The 19527-nt window shown below is 40.4% G+C and overlaps 1 protein-coding gene across 1 annotated transcript in view; it reads right to left on the reverse strand.

The window, feature by feature from the left end:
- FAF1 (Fas associated factor 1) overlaps positions 1-13926 on the reverse strand; it is a 535243-nt gene extending 521317 nt beyond the window's left edge. The window contains exon 1 of the mRNA XM_012434603.3: positions 13427-13926. Coding sequence (XP_012290026.1) covers positions 13427-13471 — 45 coding nt within the window. The 5' untranslated portion in view covers positions 13472-13926. The remainder of the gene's footprint in view (positions 1-13426) is intronic.
- Positions 13927-19527: the final 5601 nt, after the last annotated feature.

A 19527-nucleotide genomic window follows, 5' to 3' on the forward strand; every position in this document is an offset into this window, starting at 1 on the left:
CACCGGGTCTTTCCAAGGAGGACCTACATCAGTCAAGGAGGCATTGTCAACTTGTGTCCCAACACAGGGTTCCCATCCAGTTCAGTCCAAAACATTAAGTCTAGTCCTCATTTTTGAAAGGACTGAATGATGGCAGTCAGTCCAATCTGTCCCATTTGTCCAGGCCATAATCTAGATGGCCAAAATCTGCCTGCACAGAATCTCTGAGTTAGGAGTAAAGAAGCATTCACAGGTGTTTTGCATGGAAGGCACAGGATCTGGAGCCAACCACTGCTGTTTCTAGTAGATTTTCAAGTAAGGTTATGGGAAATGACAAATCGTGATCAGAGCCATGAGGGATGGCAGACCTAGCAGTCAGCTAAACTTACTGTGCTTACAGCACTTTGGAGGAGGTGCACTAGAATGTTTTCCTTTATGAAGAAGGCTTCAAGGGTGATTCTGAAAGAGAAGGAACATGAATGTCTTTCCCTTCTCCAAACCTCCTGGGGTCTAAGGTGTTCCCTCCCCCAAGTGTCAGGATTGTTGCTCTCTGTCCATTCCCACAAAATTAGCATGTCCCATTCAGTAGCTATAACGTCACCTTTTTCCCAATCATCTTTTACTCACAACACCCAGACCTTTCATCTGGAAATGTCAGGTGCAAGAGGATCAAAGGAATTTGTATAAAACCTACAGGCACCCATTATGGCCCCCATTGTCCACCATACAGGGACTCAGCAAGCAATATACTCAACCAAATAGTCTCTATCCTGATGACCTAGAACAATATCAATGCAACAAGAGAATCCAGGTAACTGAACAAGAATTAAGTCTGAATTCCTTAAGTCATCTTTTGGCCTAGCTGCCACGTAGAAGACACATATCAACCAGGCTGGCCTCGGGTTGTTACTAGGGGGAAAAAAGAAACATCATGCCTAAAATTGGTCAGGGTGGAATCCTGAATGCTCAAAATAGGGCTATATAACCTCCCACCCCTTCCATTCTGATCATTACCCAGGAGTGATCAACATGAGATGATACCTTTCTGGGGACAGCTAAAATCAGTGACAAAACTGGCTTACTTAGTAAGGTGTGTGGATTAAGAGGAGAGGAAGAATGTAGAATCAGAAATCACTGAGTCAATTTTCGAAGAAGCTGTTCCAATATTCAATGTTCATCCACATACCAGGTGCCTATGAACAGTAGGGAGCATGGAAGCATCAAATATGAACTTGACAATAAACTTGACAATCAGCTCCTTGCTGAGTGGCTTGTATGATAAAAGGTGCACTACAGTCCAGAAAGCCAAAAGCATAATGCAGATTGGTTTCTAGGGTCACGACGGTGTGGCCAGAGCCAGCTGATTAGAATAGAAAAGCAAAATCAAACCATAAAAAAACATCAACAGCAATGAGGCACCATTGATAGGAAGTTGGCTGTGATAGGAAGGTCAAAGGTCCAGTGTATTCAACCTGCCAGGAGCAGACAGCAGTCACATTCCATGCCACTGGCTTCTCTTATCATGTGACAAACAGTTAAATTTTTAGCAGGAGGCACAAGTCTGGCATATAATGGTACCCTCTGTGTCACAGTCCTTTGCTTTATGTCCAATTTATGATTGTTGATATTCATCATATCCAATATAATAACTATGGCTCTGGGAAGTGTACACTCAATTAGAAGCTTGATTCCAGTGGGCTTTATCAGAAGACAGACCCTGACTATGGGCATCTATATGAGTGATCCGGACAGTCTGACCAGCAAGTATAATTTGTTTTCATAGTTCACAGCTTTAAGGAGAGCTGTCTTTAACTTGTTAAGTCTATAGCTTTCCAAGTGGCAGACCAAAGAGCTAGGCCATTAGCAACAGGCAAAGGTCAGTAGAAATATAACAAGCCTCATCAAGGAGAGTACCAATCAGAGCTATAAGAAAAGCCTTGAGTTCTGTCCAGTTGAGCAGAGCAATCACATCCATTATCAGTCTGCATAACTAGTACAGAGGCTGAACAACCCTAGAAGTCAAGGAGACATAGTAAGCTTTCAGCTTGACTAAATCATCAGCAAACCAGGACCAGGTTTAGGGTGAAACCTCTAAGGATTAATGACGCCAATGAGCCAACAACTCTGCTTCAGACAGTGAAGTGGTAACTAAAGCTTCCTCCAGAGGAGGACTGAGCCATAAGACATTATGTACTCCATCTTTCAGGCAAAGCAAAATTCTAACAACTTTCTTTTCTGCCCACATAAGTTACAAATTTGCCTCCTTTCACACTCAGTGTAGGTACACGTACATTTATAACTCTTGTCTGAAAGGGAACAGAAGCTTTTGCCCAACCAGGACACATCTCCCTAGTTGTTACAATGGGGAGAATGTAAGGGTGACTCCAGACTGGTGAAAAATGACTTCCACCATCCACACGAGAGTTGGCAACAACCAGAGAAATGTTCAGACAGCTGTCTTTGAACCTATGTCCTGGAATTCAGTCTGTAATCACTTCCCTAATACCTCATTATTAACAGTCAATAAAGTAGAGAACCACTTAATTTGGTCAACATGTTTCTACCAATTCCCAAGGACTTCCCTCAAATTCTGTTAACCAACCTATGAGGACACTCTTATCTTTCTTCTTCCAGAATGTCATGTGTCTGTCAACATCCATCCTTGCTGCCAAAACTTAAAAACTAAAGGATCTGAGTTTTATCCTACTTGCAAGCTAACAACTTAGCCTGCCGGTTTCAGGGATGCTGACAGAAGACACTGACTCCCAGGTCAGACACAATGAACTTTATGATTCACAGCAATATTAATAGCCAAAGTATCAGCACGTTCTTTGGCTGGTTCTCCAGTCCCATTTCCTATAGGGCAACACAAAATAGGCCAAGTGATACCTGCACATGCAGTGAAATGCATACAGAAGAGGAACTCCCAGCCTAAAAAACCCAAATCTTTTATAGTGGAAAGTATATTTCCACTACTTCCTTCACTCCAAAGGGAGACATTATGCCTACTTCACCCCAAAGGAAGACATTATCTCTTATCTTCAAAGGCTGTTCAGAATACAAAAATCTTTGAAAGGGTAGAAACAAAGGCATTCAGTGCCTCTGCTGAGAAGATATACAGAAACCATGCATGGAGAATCATATCATTATATCCCAATAAAGGATCACTGTAAAGATTAGATGTTAAGAGCCTAGCATAGTACCTGACATATACAAAGTAATCAAAAGCTAGAAATTAGTGTTATTACTCCTTTCCTATTAAACTTAAAATAAGAATACTCAATTGTGTCTCCAACTCTCTTTAACTATATGCCAAAGGATACATCTAAAATTGACTTTAAAAAACAAATTCAACCACTATTTTCCCTTAGGGAAAAAGAGGATGGGGAGGGCAAAAAAGATGCAGCTTTCTTCTCAATAACACTCTTCTATTATAGTTTAATTATTAAAGAATCCAGGGAGCCAAGATGAAATGCAAAGCGAAAACTAGGTGACTCACACCCAACCTGAAAGCCATTAAGATGCAAATAACCTGAAAACTCTTCTTTCTTTACCACAACCTGGTATCTCATTCTTCCTATCTCTATCATTCCACCATAACCACAAATAAATATAAAGTCAGGTGTAATTATTCTGTTAATTCTACCAGACTGCTTTTTGAAATTATCTCATTTAAACTGACCTTAAAGTCAACAACTAGTGATTTAACATAAACAATTTTGACTTGAAAATAAAATGTCTGCCTTAAAAACCATTTGAGAGTGAAATTATAATCAGGAAGAGTGAATAACACAGCAAATTCAGTAGCAACATAGAATTTTACAAACTTCTCGGCCTCAAGGCCTATATTTTATCATATCTTATTGAGCCCCTCAATAAAAGCTAAATGAGGGCCAGGCACGGTGGTTCAAGCCTGTAATCTCAGAACTTTGGGAAGCCAAGGCGGGCGAATCACAAGGTCAAGAAATCAAGACCATCCTGGCCAACGTGGTGAAACCCCGTCTCTACTAAAAATACAAAAAAATTAGCTGGGCATGGTGGCGTGCGCCTGTAGTCCCAACTACACAGGAGGCTGAGGCGGAGGTTGCAGTGAGCCAAGATTGTGCCACCGTACTCCAGCCTGGGACCTGGTGACAGAGCAATACTCTATCTCAAAAAAAAAAAGCTAAATGAGACCAGAAGTGTTTTGTACTTCTCTATATATGAGTCACTTTAAAGTAATAACCCTCTATTTAATCAAATCTTTATTTTCCCAATGACAGATTTTATTATTCAAAATTATGCTTCAATGGTAGATATCAAAAATACGTAAAAATTTACAGTTCTATTCTGTTTGTACCATAACAGCCTAAATTAAGAATATTCCTTCAGTAAATAGTCACTGAGAACCTCTTATTAGATACTGTAGGAACAGATGGTTAAGATCCAGACAGTTGTTCCCTGAGAGCTGACAGTAGGAGAAACAAGCATGTAAATTGATCACTAACAATCTAACATAAGACTCATAGGAAGAGAGACATACAAAATACATAAGAAACTATTAACCCTAACTGGGTACAAGGTATGAATGTTATAAGCAAAAGGTAGGAGGTGGTTTTTAAAAGAGAAATCGAAATTTTCCAAAGAAAAATGAAAAGGATTCAAAAACATGGAGTCATGAAACAGCCTAAGCATCAATCATCAGTATACTGAAATATATTGTTAGTCCATTCTTGCGTTGTTATAAAAAAAAAAAATCTGAGGCTGGGTAATTTACACAGAAAAGAGGTTTATTGGCTCATGGTTCTTAAGGTATACAGAAAGCATGGTGCCAGCATCTACTGGGTAATTTACACAGAAAAGAGGTTTATTGGCTCATGGTTCTTAAGGTATACAGAAAGCATGGTGCCAGCATCTACTAGCTTCTGGTGAGGGCCTCAGGAAGCTTACAATCATGGTGGAAGGCAAAGTGGGAGACGGCCTCTCACAGTCAAGCCGGACTCTCACATGGTAAGAGAGGGAGCCAGAGAGAGAAAGAAGGGTGAAGATCCCAGACTCTTGTTTTATTTTTAATTTTTTGAGACAGAGTCTTGCTCTGGTGCCCAGGCTGGAGTGCAGTGGCATGATTTCAGCTCACTGACACTTCTGCCTCCCAGACCCAAGTGGTTCTCATGCCTCAGCCTCTGGAGTAGCTGAGACTACAGGCGCATGCCACAAAGCCCGGTTAATTTTTCTATTTTTAGTAGAGACAGGGTTTTACCATGTTGGCCAGGCTGGTCTCAGACTCCTAACCTCAAGTGATCTACCTGCCTTGGCCTCCCAAAGTGCTGAGATTACAGGCATGAGACACTGCACTCGGCCCCAGACTCTTTTAAACAATCAGATCTCATGTGAACTAACTGAGCAAGAATTCACTGATCACCAAGGGGATGGTTCTAGGCCATTTACGAAGGAAACACCCCCACGATCCAATACCTACCTCTAGGACTCACCTCCAACTTTGGAGGTCATATTTCAATATAAGATTTGGAGGGGACAAACATCCAACCCATATCACACTACATTTTGCCAAGTCACAGAAATGGAAGAGTACTTAAGATGACAGAATCAAAGAATCACAAGAATGGATGGAATTTCAAAAGTCATCTAGCTCAGCAATTCTCAAGTGTAGTCCTTGGATCAGAAGCATCAGCATAACCAGGAAACCTGGTAAAAAATGCAAATTTGCAGATCCTACATCAGACTCACTGAATCAGAAACTCTGTGGTTTAACAAACCCTCCAAATTATTCTGATGTAAACTAAAGTTTGAGAACCACTGATTTAAAACAGGATTTTCCAATACTGTCAACATTTTGGACCAGAAAATTCTTTACTATTAGGGATGCCTGTGCATTATAGAATGTATAGCAGCAACCTTTGCTTCTACGCACTAAATGCCAGTAGCACCCTGAAGCTGTATAACAACCAAAATGTTTCCAGACATTGATCTAGATCAAGAATCAGCAAACTTTCCTAAAAGGAGCAGGGTAAATATTTTAGGCTTTGCAGGACATGCAGTCAACTACTCAACTCTGCTATTAAGGACAAAAATAACCAGAGACAACATGTAAACAAACATGCATGACTATATTCTAATATGACTTTATTTACAAAAGCAAAAAGGTGGTGGTTTGGCCTTCAAGCTGTAATCTCCCCACCCCTAATCTAGGTCAGTTACCTGAATTACAATTGAGTGTCCTCAATCCCATTGCTGCCAAGTGATTGTCCAGACCCTATTTGACCTGACCTAGTCCAGTCTTCTGTATACAGGTACATATGGCTCCACATAGATCACCATTCTTTTTTTTTTTTTAGACAGGGTCTCTGTCACCCACCAAGGCGGGTGTGCAGTCGTGCAATCATATCCTCCCACCTCAGCCTCCTGAGTAGCTAGGACTACAGGCACATTCTACCACACCCAACTGATTTTAAAATTTTTTGTATAGACAGGATCTTGCTATGTTGCCCAGGCTAGTTTCAAACTCCTGGCCTCAAGTGATCCCCTACTTCTGCTTCTCAAAGTGTTGGGAATACAGGCGGGAGTCACCACACCTGGCCTAGATCACCATTTTATAGACTAATAAAGGAAGCCCATAAAGGGTAAATGACTTTCTCAAAGAACCATTGCCAAGAAAACCTAAAACTAAACAACAAAAAAAAAAACAGCTACAGCCAGTCTACCTAAGTACAGTGCTCTAACAACTGCCCCTTATAGAGGTGTAACCACATACTGCTACCTAGCAGGCATTCAAACATTTCAGCTCTCTGAATGTACTAAAACCTAGAAAAGTACTGGGGGTGGTGGGGAGGCAGGGAAGGAGATAACTTTACCTTAAATGTCCAGACAGTAAATAGTTTAGGCTTGTAGGCCATTAAAATCTCTGTCTCAACTACTCATCTGTCACTGTAGCAAGAAAACAACCACAGATAAAGGGAAATGAATGGGTATGGCTGTGTTCCAATCAATCCTCATTTATAAAAACAAGTAGCTGGCCTGCAAGGTATAGTTTGCTGACCCCTGATCTACAAGGTCCATAAAACCTGTTAGGCAAACATCAGGCATCAACCCAATCATGCTCAGCAAATCTAGAGACACTATGTTCATTCCAAGGCTTCTGAACACCCGTGAGCATAGAAGCACGGCACTAAGTGGTAAACAAGGAACAGACAAAGTGCCACCTTTCTCTTCTTTCCTTCTTTCCTAAAGGTATACTACATGATAGCCAGGCATTGTTAATTTGTTTTATATGTAAGTTTCCTCACTTGGAAAAATTTCTAAAGAGCAGGTGTTAAACACTCTTATGTGTACCTGGATAAAATATTTGTTTCAGCTGGGCGAAGTGGCTCACACCTGTAATCCCAACACTTTGGGAGGCCAAGGCGGGCAGATCACTTGAGGTCAGGAGTTCAAGACCAGCCTGGCCAATATGGTGAAACCCTGTCTCTACTAAAAATACAAAAAAAAATTAGCTAGGTATGGTGGCACGTGCCTGTAAGCCCAGCTACTCAAGAGGCTAAGGAAGGAGAATCACTTGAACCTGGGAGGTGGAGGCTGCACTGAGCCAAGATCTCACCACTGCACTCCAGCCTGGGTGGTCACGTAAGACCCTGTTTCAAAAAAAAAAAAAATTCGTTCAAACCAACTGATAACCTTGTAAAAGTCACTTCTCTTTTCTGGGTCTAAATTTCCACAAAATGAAAACTGATACGCTTCAAATAGGTGATCTCTGACAGAGTTCCCTACAGAGAACAAGTATATACCTTAAAATTGTCAAAAAGTAACAGCAAAAAGTTGTTGAACACTTTCCATGTCAGACACCTTTTCTACTCACTTTACATGTACTGACTTATTTTTCATATGGGGAAACTGAGGCAGAGGGGTGGGAAGTGATTGGTCAAAGAACACAAGAGGAGTCAGTGGCTGGGCTGTGATTTAAATACAAGTGATGAGAATCCAAAGTCCATGTCCTTAACCACTAACTATTAAATTTTATTCTACATGCAAAAACCTTATTTTCCCAATGACCTACGATCCAAATACTAAAACAACATGATGTGTCTCTCTAATAAATAAAGAGGACAGAAGAGAAAGGAAAGAAAGGACAGATAACAAGATTACTTGCTCCCAGGAATGAAATATAATGTTCCATGGATACTTAGTTTGGTCCCTAATCCAAAACATCACAAAAGATACCTGTCTTTTTGGATCAATACCATTTCTGCTCAGTCTGGTATCGTCTTTTGTAGACGATATTTCTTTGGGTCAAACTAAAAAAGAAAGAAGAAGGATTCACAACTTCATTTAGAAAGAGAAAATGTTATGAAGGGACAGAAACTATTTATGTGTCACTCAACATAGGTATGCATGCAACAGAAAAGTCCATGCTTCAAAGAGGAGCTCATATGCAAAGGAAAGCTTCAAAGCCCCATGGTGATAACCCAGTATAAGAAAATTCAGCCAGGCAAGGTGGCTCATGCCTGTAATCCCAGCACTTTGGGAGGCTGAGGTAGGTGGATCAACTGAAGTCAGGACTTCGAGACCAGCCTGGCCAAGATGGTGAAACCCCATCTCTACTAAAAGTACAAAAATTAGCCAGGCATAGTAGTGCTCACCTATAATCACAGCTACTTGGGAGGTGGAGGCAGGAGAATCACTTGAACCCAGGAGGCAGAGGTTGCAGTGAGCTGAGACTGCACCACTGCACTCCACTGGGCAACAAGAGCAAAACTCTGTCTCAAAAAAAAAAAAAAGAAAAGAAAATTCATAAAGCAATTTAGGCAGCAAAAAGTATTACCAGCTGGAAGGACCAGGGATAAAAAAACAAAAGCATATTTGTGTTGTACAGGAAACGCAACCGAAAATAACATTAAAATCAATGCCAAATTAGAGAAGAAATAAAGGGGCTCAATCTATGACCAATGGAAGTAATTCAGAAAGAATACCTTTTTAGCAAGGCAGATAAGGGTTTCTCAGAAAGTCTAAAACAAAATATTACTACTAGTGAGAGCTGTTCTTTTTCTTTCTTCACTTGAGTACAGCCATGATCTCTGCCTCTATATTAACAGCAACAGAGAAACATAGAGAAAGAGATAACACCAGGCCAGCTGTGGTGGCTCGCGCCTATAATCTCAGCATTCTGGAGGCTGAGGCAGAAGGATCACTTAAGGCCAGGAGTTCAAGACCGGCCTGGGCAACATGGCAAGACCCTAGTTCTAAAAAACAATTTTGAATTTTTTTTTTTTTTTAAACAAAGTCTCACTCTGTCACCTAGCCTGGAGTGTAGTGGTGTGATCTTGGCTCACTGCAACCTCCACCTCCCAGGTTCAAGAGTTTCTCCTGCCTTAGCCTCCCGTAGCTGGGATCACAGGCACCAGCCACCATGCTCGGCTAATTTTTTCTTGTGTTTTTAGTAGAGATGGGTTTCACCATGTTGGCCAGGCTGGTCTTGAACTCCTGACCTCAAGTGATTCGCCTACCTCGGCCTCCCAAAGTGCTGAAATTACAGGTGTGAGCCACCATGCTTGGCCTAAACATTTGTTTTTAATTAGGCAGGCATGGTGGCACACATCTGTAGTCCCAGCTACTCAGGAAGCTGAGGTGAGAGGATCACTTGAGCCCAGAAGTTCAAAGCCACAGTGATCACTCCATTGTACTCCAGCCTGGGTGACAGAGTGAGACCCTGTATCACCGAAAAAAAAAAAAAAAACAGATTAAGAAGACTCTAGATCAAAAGTAGTAACTGATATTATTGAAATTATTTGATAGCAGCTGGTAATTGTTTGGATAACTATTTTCACATAAGTAAGCAGACCAAATGATTTATGTTCTCTAACCTCAAAAAAAGTTAAAGAATTCTACAATTACAAAAAGAAGAGTTATTCTATAGTTACAAAAAGACTTTAAACTTTCACCTGAATGTATCTCTTTGTTACAAAACCACTAAGGGGAGTAGAGGGAACTTCATGATTCATCAATGCCGCCTGTTTTTTTAAACCCAGGAAATTCCTTTACACCCCCTCCTGGCTCTAGCCAGCAAGAACTGTAGGTTGTACTACTCTAGTCATTCCTTTACCGGTGGTGTACTATGTTAACATTATGTACATGTAAACTAATTTTTGGTCGACTATTCCAAATTCTAAATTCAATTGCTCAGATCTGATTTTAAAACTAATTTATTAAACAGGATGCTGACATTCTCTCCATCCAAAATTTTGGTGGTGAAGCCACTATGGAAAGCAATATGACAGCTTCTCAAAAAATTAAAAATAGAATGACTATGTGATCCAGCAATTTAACTTCTGGGTATATATGCAAAAGAACTGAAAGCGGAAACTGGAACATATATTTGTACACCAATGTTTATAGCAGCATGATTCACAATAGCTACAAGGTAGAAACAACCTAAATGTCCATGGAAGGTGAAAGAATAAACAAAATATGGTATATCCATACAACAGAGTATTATTTAGTCTTTAAAAGAAATAAAATCCTGACGCATGCTAACATGGATGAATCTTGGGCACATTTTGCTAAGTGAAGTAAGCCAGTCACAAAAAAGGACAAATACTGTATGATTCTACTCAGGTACCTATTAATAGAATAGTCAAATTCAGAGATAGAACATAGGATGGTGATTGTCAGAGGCTGAAGAGAGAGGGATACAAGGAGTTACTGTTTAGTAACTATGGTAATAAGTTTACAAGATGAAAAGCTTTCTGGAGATGGATGGTGGTGATAGTAGCACAGCTACTATGAATGTACTTAATGCCACTGAACTGTACACTTTAAAATGGCTAAAATGGTAAATTTTGTAAGGATTGTACCACAATTATTTTTTTTCATTAGCAGATTGGGGAGGATTTTTTAGAAGACAATTTGAAATAATATTTGCTTTCTAATAAATTCACCCATCTATAATATTCCAAATTTATCCCATTAAGTCTGTGCTGTAATCTTCTACCCACTACTTATCACCACTTCACTGATTTCAACAGAATTATTTTCTCTATTGACTTGAAATAGTCAAAAAAAACACAAAAATCCTTTTCAAAGGTTTTTCCACATTTAGACACTGTATCTAGCAATGATCACAATGTGACATTTATTTTCAAATTCTAATCAAATTTGGAAATTATGTCTTTTCTACAAAGACAATTGAGCTCTCACACTATTACTGAGCCTCATAATCATATGACATAAACATGTAATTTTACTACATTCACGTTTGGGTGAGAAAATTGATTTGCCCAGTTATAGAAGAAACCAGTGTCATCCAAGTATCCATAAGCCAAGTCTTAAGCTGCTATCCTTAAAATAAATTACCTGGTTTTCTTATAACTGAATAAATGCTTGCTTTTAAGTTAATCCTATAAAAACTTATATAATATTAAAAACAGGAAAATAATCATTTTTTCTAAGATCAACATTGGTAAGAGGACTCCAGGTTCCTAAACACACAAATGGCTGTGTTTAATGTGTGTAGTTTCCTAAATAATTTTTTCTTCTATCAATAACATTCTTTTACCTATTTGACAATATAAAATTAACACGATTAGGCAAACAATTATTCACTGCAGATGCCATTCTATTTTTTCCATTTGCAAACAACTGTGTATAGCATTACCATTAATCTGAAGAGAAAAACTTATTCCCATCTTATTAACGTGATCAAAACGATAACTTTCATTTCCAAACCAAAATCCCTGATACTTGTCAGGAAAATCTTACTTTGCCTGAGTACAAGAAGCCTAAATTTCCTGTTCTATAGCTAATATAAGGTTAACAGTTAAGCATAATAATTGTCACACACAAAATAATAGAAAGCAGCTGCAAGTTATTAGAGGTAAGAAGTTAAGTAAAATGAAAACAAAGCTATAATTACCTTATAAAGTTTTTAATGAGGGAAAACTACACTCTTTGTTGGCCAAAGCCTTTGCCATCAGAACACAATTTTGTAATACGATAAAACTACACCTAGGAATATAGAGTCCTTTTTCACACAATGCAGTCCACATTAGATAAGAGATTGAACTGGAGAACAAAATCAAAACAAAAAGACAATGATGAAAAACTTAGGGCTGGGTGTGGCACTTGTAATCCCAGCACTTTGGGAGGCTAAGGCAGGCAGAGATCACTTGAGCCTAGGAGTACATGGCCAGGTGCATCTCTCAAAAAATTAATTAACTGAAAAATTTAAAAAATTTTAGGCTGGCAAAAAGCCTCAGTCCAATCCTAAAAATACAAAACATCAAAATCTAGTGGTCAACTTTTAAGGACCCTCCTTTATTAGTTTGGAGGTCATGGTTTAATCAAAGTAGATATATGCATATTCCTAATACCTGTATATCAGAGAAAATGGTTATCTGAACATTAATTCGTAAAAATAAGGAACTTCATGGAACAGAGAGAGAAAAGCCCAACAAGATTTCAGTAAGGAAAAATACTACCTACTATGCTAGTATTAGACCCTGTGCAATGATGACTGTTAAAGAAAGAGGGAAACGTCTGCCTATACTTGACAGTATCTTCTAAGTTGATGCCAAAATGGCTAAAAATATCTCACTAAAATAATTTCTTCAACAAACATCAAAAGGCAAAGGTAGAGCTCACAGGGTATTAGTTATAGCTCCAAGTCTTTCACAATGCATACAGCTCTACTTTCAAAGGGCATCCCTAAGGTACTTACATGTCAGTGGCACTACAGCTGGGTTTACTAAGAGAACAGCCTTTACTTATCCTTTAAAGTATTCCTGAAAAAGAAAACACTAACCAAGCAATACAAGTTTGTAGGAGAGGGGAATCCGCGAATATGAATGGGTAATTTATTAAGCTTGTGATACTCCGGAATACACAGTCTTAGCTGTCTCCTCATTATCTTCTTACTCTCCAACGATTCCAATAAAGCAAAGTCTCAAATGTTTACGCCTCCTTGAAAACGGCCTCAGTACCCCATTGCCACCGCCCTCACCAATCTCATCATTCTGTTTTTTTACTTTTCCCTTAATATAATATAAATACACCACGCCCATAACACCACACGCACCACGCCCACACTCCATACATCTCTCCTCATGAAACAACCCAAAACACCCCATACTTAATGGTCCCACAGTTAAAACCAAAATTCTACACGTTCCCCTACATAATACAGGAAACATCACACACATAGTAACCCAAAAGTCATTAATACCTCCAACCCCATTCAACCCGTACTTTACACATTCTACACACACTCAAGATAGTATATAAATTATACTCTCCTCCACATCTCACAACACACACAAACAAACACATACAAACCCACGTACCGTATAAAAGCCTAAACCACACACCACTGTAGGGCTCAAACGCTGGGAAGAAGCCACCCTTGTGGCACCGGAAACCCACGAGGTTGGAAGTGGGAGGGGAACAGGGCCAGATACTTCACCTGAAAATCCGCCAGGATCATCTCCCGGTCCATGTTGGACGCCATGGCGGCCGCCGAGTTCTGCGGCTCCGGGAGCAAAGCGCGCACCTGGGAGGGAGACCGCGTTTCCTGCGACCGTCGCCGCCGCCGCCGCCGCCGCCGCCGGGCGCCGAGGGGCTGGCGGGCGAGCGGGCGGACGGGCCGGCTGGCCGGCGGGCGGGGCAGCGCAGGAGGCGCTAGGCGCTCATGCACTCGGTAACCTTCAAGCGCCCCGGCCGCCTGCCTGTAACCTGCGGAGCCCGCGTTGCAGACGCGCGGACAGGGAGATTGGTCTGGATGTGGGTCTGGTCCTACAGTCGCCGGCCAGGATGAGGGTAGGTTGCGGCAGCGCGCACCCGGCTCCCTTCAGCGGCGTTAAGCCGGCGGGGGCGGGGAAACCGAACGAGCGAGCGGGCGGGTGAACGCCACGGCCGCCTCCGCCTCCTCCGCTTCCTCCCTGGCCGCCGCCTCCGCCCCTGGTTGGCCAGCGCCACGGCTGTCGCACATTTTGCCTGTCATCGAGGTCGCAAAGCGCCGCTTTGCGGCTTCCACGTGACCGCCCTTCTGTCAAGCGCTGGGCGCGCGACTACCCGGCCAGAATCTCTTCCCTGACAGCAGAGACCGCTACCTGCAGCTGCGGAAGCTTCAAGTTTCGCAACAGGTTATTCCAGTTTGGATTTAAGCAAAGGGGTAGCGCTTCCCTCTAGCTGACGCAGGGACCAGATTGTGCGCCTCGCGTGGTTAGTCACACAAATACACATCCAGCCTCAGAAACCAACTGAACTCACAACTCGTCTAACAAGCAGCATTTCAGAAATATACGTTTTCCCTACAACGTTTCATCAAAGTACAACTTCATATAGTTTCTCACGCTCAACCTGTCAAAACTGCTTCCACGCTGTCACACCCAGTCCCAAGCTCCCTGACGTCTGCATCCTCAGGCTAAAGTAACACAGAAGTAACCAGACTCCCATGGTAGACAAGAGAGAGATGAGGAAGCGTAGAAAGGTGAAAATGTCGTCCCAGAGAAGAGGAGGAGCATTTTTTAAAATTGATAAGGTAGTTATGAGAAATAAAAACCTTAAGTTAATAGGGTTGTTCCAAAGGGGGAAAAAAGGGAAAACCTTTCTACTGCTGCAGTTTTTTTTTTTTTAAGCTGAGACATCTTACAAACGGTGTAAAACTTGAATCCAGCTTTGAATATAGTGTCAATCTATTTTTCTTTTTCTTTTTTTTTTTTTCTTTTTTTGAGACGGAGTCTCCCACTGTCGCCCGGACTGGAGTGCAGTGGTGCGATCTCTGCTCACTGCAACACCACACCCCGCTAAATTTTTTGCATTTTTAGTAGAGACAGGGTTTCACTATGTTGGCCAGGCTGGTCTCCAACTCCCGACCTCGTGATCCGCCCGCCTCGGCCTCCCAAAGTGCTGGGATTACAGGCCTCAGCCACCGTGCCTGGCCTGTTTATTTTCATAAGAAACTATTTTGGAATATTCACCAATTATTGAAAGTTTCAACTTATGGTCAGAAATTGACAGCCTCTGTACCCAAAATAGCCAAAGACTATGTACAATGAAGTGTGACAGTTTGTAATTGTCATCCAGGTTAGAGAAAGTGTGACAGTGGAAGTTGTTCATTCTTCACTTGGGAAAATATCAGCTTCTGGACTGTCACGGGACATTTACTTGCTTTAGAAAGTGTGTAAAAGTTTGAAAATGTAAGATTGCTGATTTTATGCTGTAGAGCTAAAATAAAAACTAATGAAATCATCATATAGCATGAAGGCCTAGGTGTCCCTTTTTTAAGAACTTTTTAAATTTTTATTATTTATTTACTTTTTTAGAGACAAGTCCTCACTTTGTTACTCAGGCTAGCTTCCAACTCCTGTGCTCAAGCCATCCTCCCACCTCAGCCTACTGAGAGCTGGGATTACAGGCCTGAGCCATACCACCACACCTAGCAAGGCCTAGGCTTCATAAACTGGGAATATATTCATGAGAAATCAGAAATATGACTTAATTGTTCAGTTTCATTGAATATAAAGAAGTGTGCTATATTAAGATCTGAGTTTATTCTGTGTGTTTTCTTAAATGAAAATAGGCTGGCCTACAACTAAAGTAATGATCTTTGTTTAGACTAGAATTAGCTAGATAATAGAACCCTACACAGTCACATGAATCAAAATGTCTTGCTTAGTTTTCATCCCTAAGAAAGTAATTCCAGCTGGGCACAGTGGCTCATGCCTATAATCCCAGCACTTTGGGAGGCTGAGGCAGGTGAATCACCTAAGGGTGGGAGTTCGAGACCAGCCTGGTCAATGTGGTGAAATCTCATCTCTACTAAAAATACAAAAATTAGCCGGTTGTGGTGGCAGGTGCCTGTAGTCCCATCTACTCGGGAATCTGAGGCAGGAGAATCACATGAACCTGGGAGGCAGTGGTTGCAGCGAGCCAAGATCGAACCACTGCATTCCAGCCTGGGTGACAGAGCCAGACTCTTTCTCAAAAAAAAAAAAAAAAATTAGCCAGGCATGGTGGCACAAGCCTGTAATCCTAGCTACTCAGGAGCCTGAGGCAGGAGAATCACTTGAACCCAGGAGGCAGAGGTTGCAGTGAGCCGAGATCGTGCCTTTGCACTCCAGCTTGGGCAACAAGAGCGACATTTCATCTCAAAAAAAAAAAAAGAAAGAAAAAAAGAATTTCCTATCCCAACACTTTGGGAGGTGGAGGTAGGCGGATCACACAGGAGTTCGAGACCAGCCTGGCCAACATAGTGAAATCCCGACTCTGCTAAAAATAATACAAAAATTAGCTGGGCACAGTGGCCTGTGCCTGTAGTCCCAGCTACTTGGGAGGCTGAGGCGGGAGAATCACCTGAACCCAGGAGGCAGAGGTTGCAGTGAACCAAGGTCATGCCACTGCACTCCAGCCTGGGCGACAGAGTGAAACTCTGTTTCCAAATAAATAAATATTTTTTAAAAAAGAAAGTAATTACAAAAGTCAGCACAAATGTGAATTATGAGGAAAACACAGCACCAATAATATAAATGGGGCAATTCAGTTGCCCCATTCATATAGGCCACCCTCAGTATAAGGTAGGTGAATAATTTTTTTTAGTTATATGGCCAAGGTTCAGGCAGTCCTAAAAAGTTGAGGGTTTTTCTCTGTGATGATATATGTGTATCTCAGAACCCAATCAAATCCCACGTTGCTACTTTTTTCCTTCCTTTCTCTCCATCTGGAAATTAAAACAATATGGTTTATAGAAAGATGGGAAGAACACACTAGACATTCAGGCATATATTAGTATTGCTTTTCCAAATAATTAGCTGAGGGAACTTGGATGAGTCAATCTCTCTGACTTCAGCTTCTGACAGGACTATTTCCTCTGATAAATGAGAGAGCAATTATGAAAATACATGGAAAATATAAAATACTGATATCAAACTAACACAAATTTCATAGTCAGTATTCATGATTTGAGTTCCAACACTGCTCCTTGACAAAGGCTCTCTGGTTCTCTTTCTTTATCTCTAAAATGGGGCAAATAAAACTTGTGATTTTGAATGCTGAGTGATAAAATGCTTGTGAAAACTCCTCATAAACTTTAAAACTCTCCAAACATATTAGTTATTACTCTGTATACCAATTCCTAAATGCTTTCCTCAAGACCACCCCTTTCAGAAAATTTAAGCCAGCAAGGATCTTTCTCCCTTTCTAATCACTGCTTTTACTATCTTTACAACACAACTTAGTGCTCTAGTAAATCCTGTAATTTTTTTTTCTCTAATTGTTTTCACATATGTATGTTTAATCTCTCCCCAAAGGTCGAAAGTTTCTTGAGATTATAAACTATTTTATGCAACATGTTTTTATATTCACCATAGTTCATACATAGCAAGGTCTTGTGAAATAACAGATAGTAAATACTTTTGAATTTATTAATTTTTATTGGGAATCTACTATGTACAGATACATTACAAACTTTATCTCATTTAATGTTTAGAACTACTACTTTACAGAATAAAAAGCTGCTCTGGCAAGTTAAGAATTTTCTCAAAGTCATGCTTCAAAGTGACAGACCTAGGATTCAATGCTAGGTCAAATTAGTGCTTTTTCCACTTACCCTATTGCCTCTCTACAATTTGCCTTCCGTGCTGCTTAGTTTATACCATTCCCAAAGACACTGTTTCTTCCCTAGACCTAACTCTTCATGGTTAGATACCTAGCATCCACAGTAATTATCTACTGTAGAGAAAAGAAGGGAAGAAAAATAAATACTGAATTGGGAGAAAAACTCATTTTTCATTTCTCCAGAATTCCATCCCTAAGAGAAAGAATTTTATTTAAGTGTCGTAAATCAAAAGAAGGAAATGTAAAGAAATTCGGTCCATGCAGAAGCAAAGAAAAGTCATTTTAATTTATCTATTCTCATAGTTGGCTCACAGTAGGAGTTCATGGAGCTCAGCCTAAGTTAAATACAGATCTTTTTCTAGAATCTCCATGTTCTTTTAAAAGAAACTTTTATATCATCTTTATTTCAAATATAAATAATAAATATTATTTCTCACGCCTGTAATCCCAGCACTTTGGGAGGCTGAGGTGGGCAGATCACCTGAGAGGTCAGGAGTTCAAGACCAGCCTGACCAACATAGAGAAACCTTGTCTCTACTAAAAATACAAAATTAGCTGGGCATGGCTGCGCATGCCTGTAATCCCAGCTACTTGGGGAGGCTGAGGCAGGAGAACCGCTTGAACCCGGGAGGCAGAGGTTGCAGTGAGCCAAGGTTGCACCATTGCACTCCAGCCTGGGCAACCAGAGTGAAACTCTGTCTCAAAGAAAAATAAAAACGAATATAAATAAATAAATATTATTTATATTTTACTAAGTTTTTATTTGAAATTATTTTAGAATAGTTCCAAAGATAGTACAGAATGTTCCTATATGCTTTTAGTCCATCTTTCTCTAATGTTACTGTCTTATTTAATCATGGTACATCTATCAAAACTAAGAAATTAACACTGCTAGAAACTATTAAATTCTAGAGGCTCTATTTGGATTTTTACACTAATGTCCTTTTCTTGTTCCACAGTCCAGTAATACCACATTACTTTTAGTTGTCATGTCTCAGTAGCCTCTTCTAATCTGTGACAGTTTCTCAGTGGACACTTCTGAAGAGTCAGGAACTTTATAAAATCTCCTGCAATCTGGCATTGCCTAATGTATTCTCAGAATTACACTGAGTTTATAAATTTGGGGGAAGAGGTGATATGTCCTTGTTACATCATATCAGGGCCATGTGTTATCAACTTGACTGATTACTGGTAGTGGTAACCTTGATTCTTTGGCTAAGATAACCAATTTCTTAAATAATACTTCTTGCTTATAATGTAATTCATTAGAAGACTAATGCTACTACACATATGTATTTCATCTAGTGATTTAATGTTTAAGAGACTAGTGGCTGACCCTGGACTGTCAACTAATAAAATAATTTTGATCTGTAAATGCAACTAAAAAGTATAAGGTTTGGAACCCCAAGAACTTAGTTCAAATTCTATGTCCACTATTTACTGACTTTAAATCACAATTTTTGTCAGCCTCAATTCCCTCATCTGAAAAATGGGGATTATCATAGTCACCTCACAGAATTGCTGTAAAGATTAACATATGCATAAAGATTAATATATGCTCACGCGTGTAATCCCAGCACTTTGGGAGGCCAAGGCAGGTGGATCACCAGGTCAGGAGTTCGAGATCAGTCTGACCAACATGGTGAAACCCTGTCTGTACTAAAAATACAAAAATTAGCTGGGTGTGGTGATGCATGCCTGTAATCCCAGCTACACAGGAGGCTGAGGTAGGAAGATCATTTGGGCCTGGGAAGTCAAGGCTTCAGTGAGCCATGATTATGACCAAGCCACTGCACTCTAGTTGGGCAACAGAGTGAGAACCTGTCTCAAAAATGAAATAAAAATAATAATAAATTTTCATAAATAAGTACCCATATGAAAAAAGCCACTGAATCTCAGAAATAAAATGCTGAAGCCACAATTACAAAGTGATTTTAAAAAAAGGCTGCC

The sequence above is a fragment of the Aotus nancymaae genome, unplaced genomic scaffold, assembly GCF_030222135.1.
Source record: "Aotus nancymaae isolate 86718 unplaced genomic scaffold, 86718_ANA_hifiasm-v0.15.2.pri h1tg000007l, whole genome shotgun sequence".
Lineage (NCBI taxonomy): Eukaryota > Metazoa > Chordata > Mammalia > Primates > Aotidae > Aotus > Aotus nancymaae.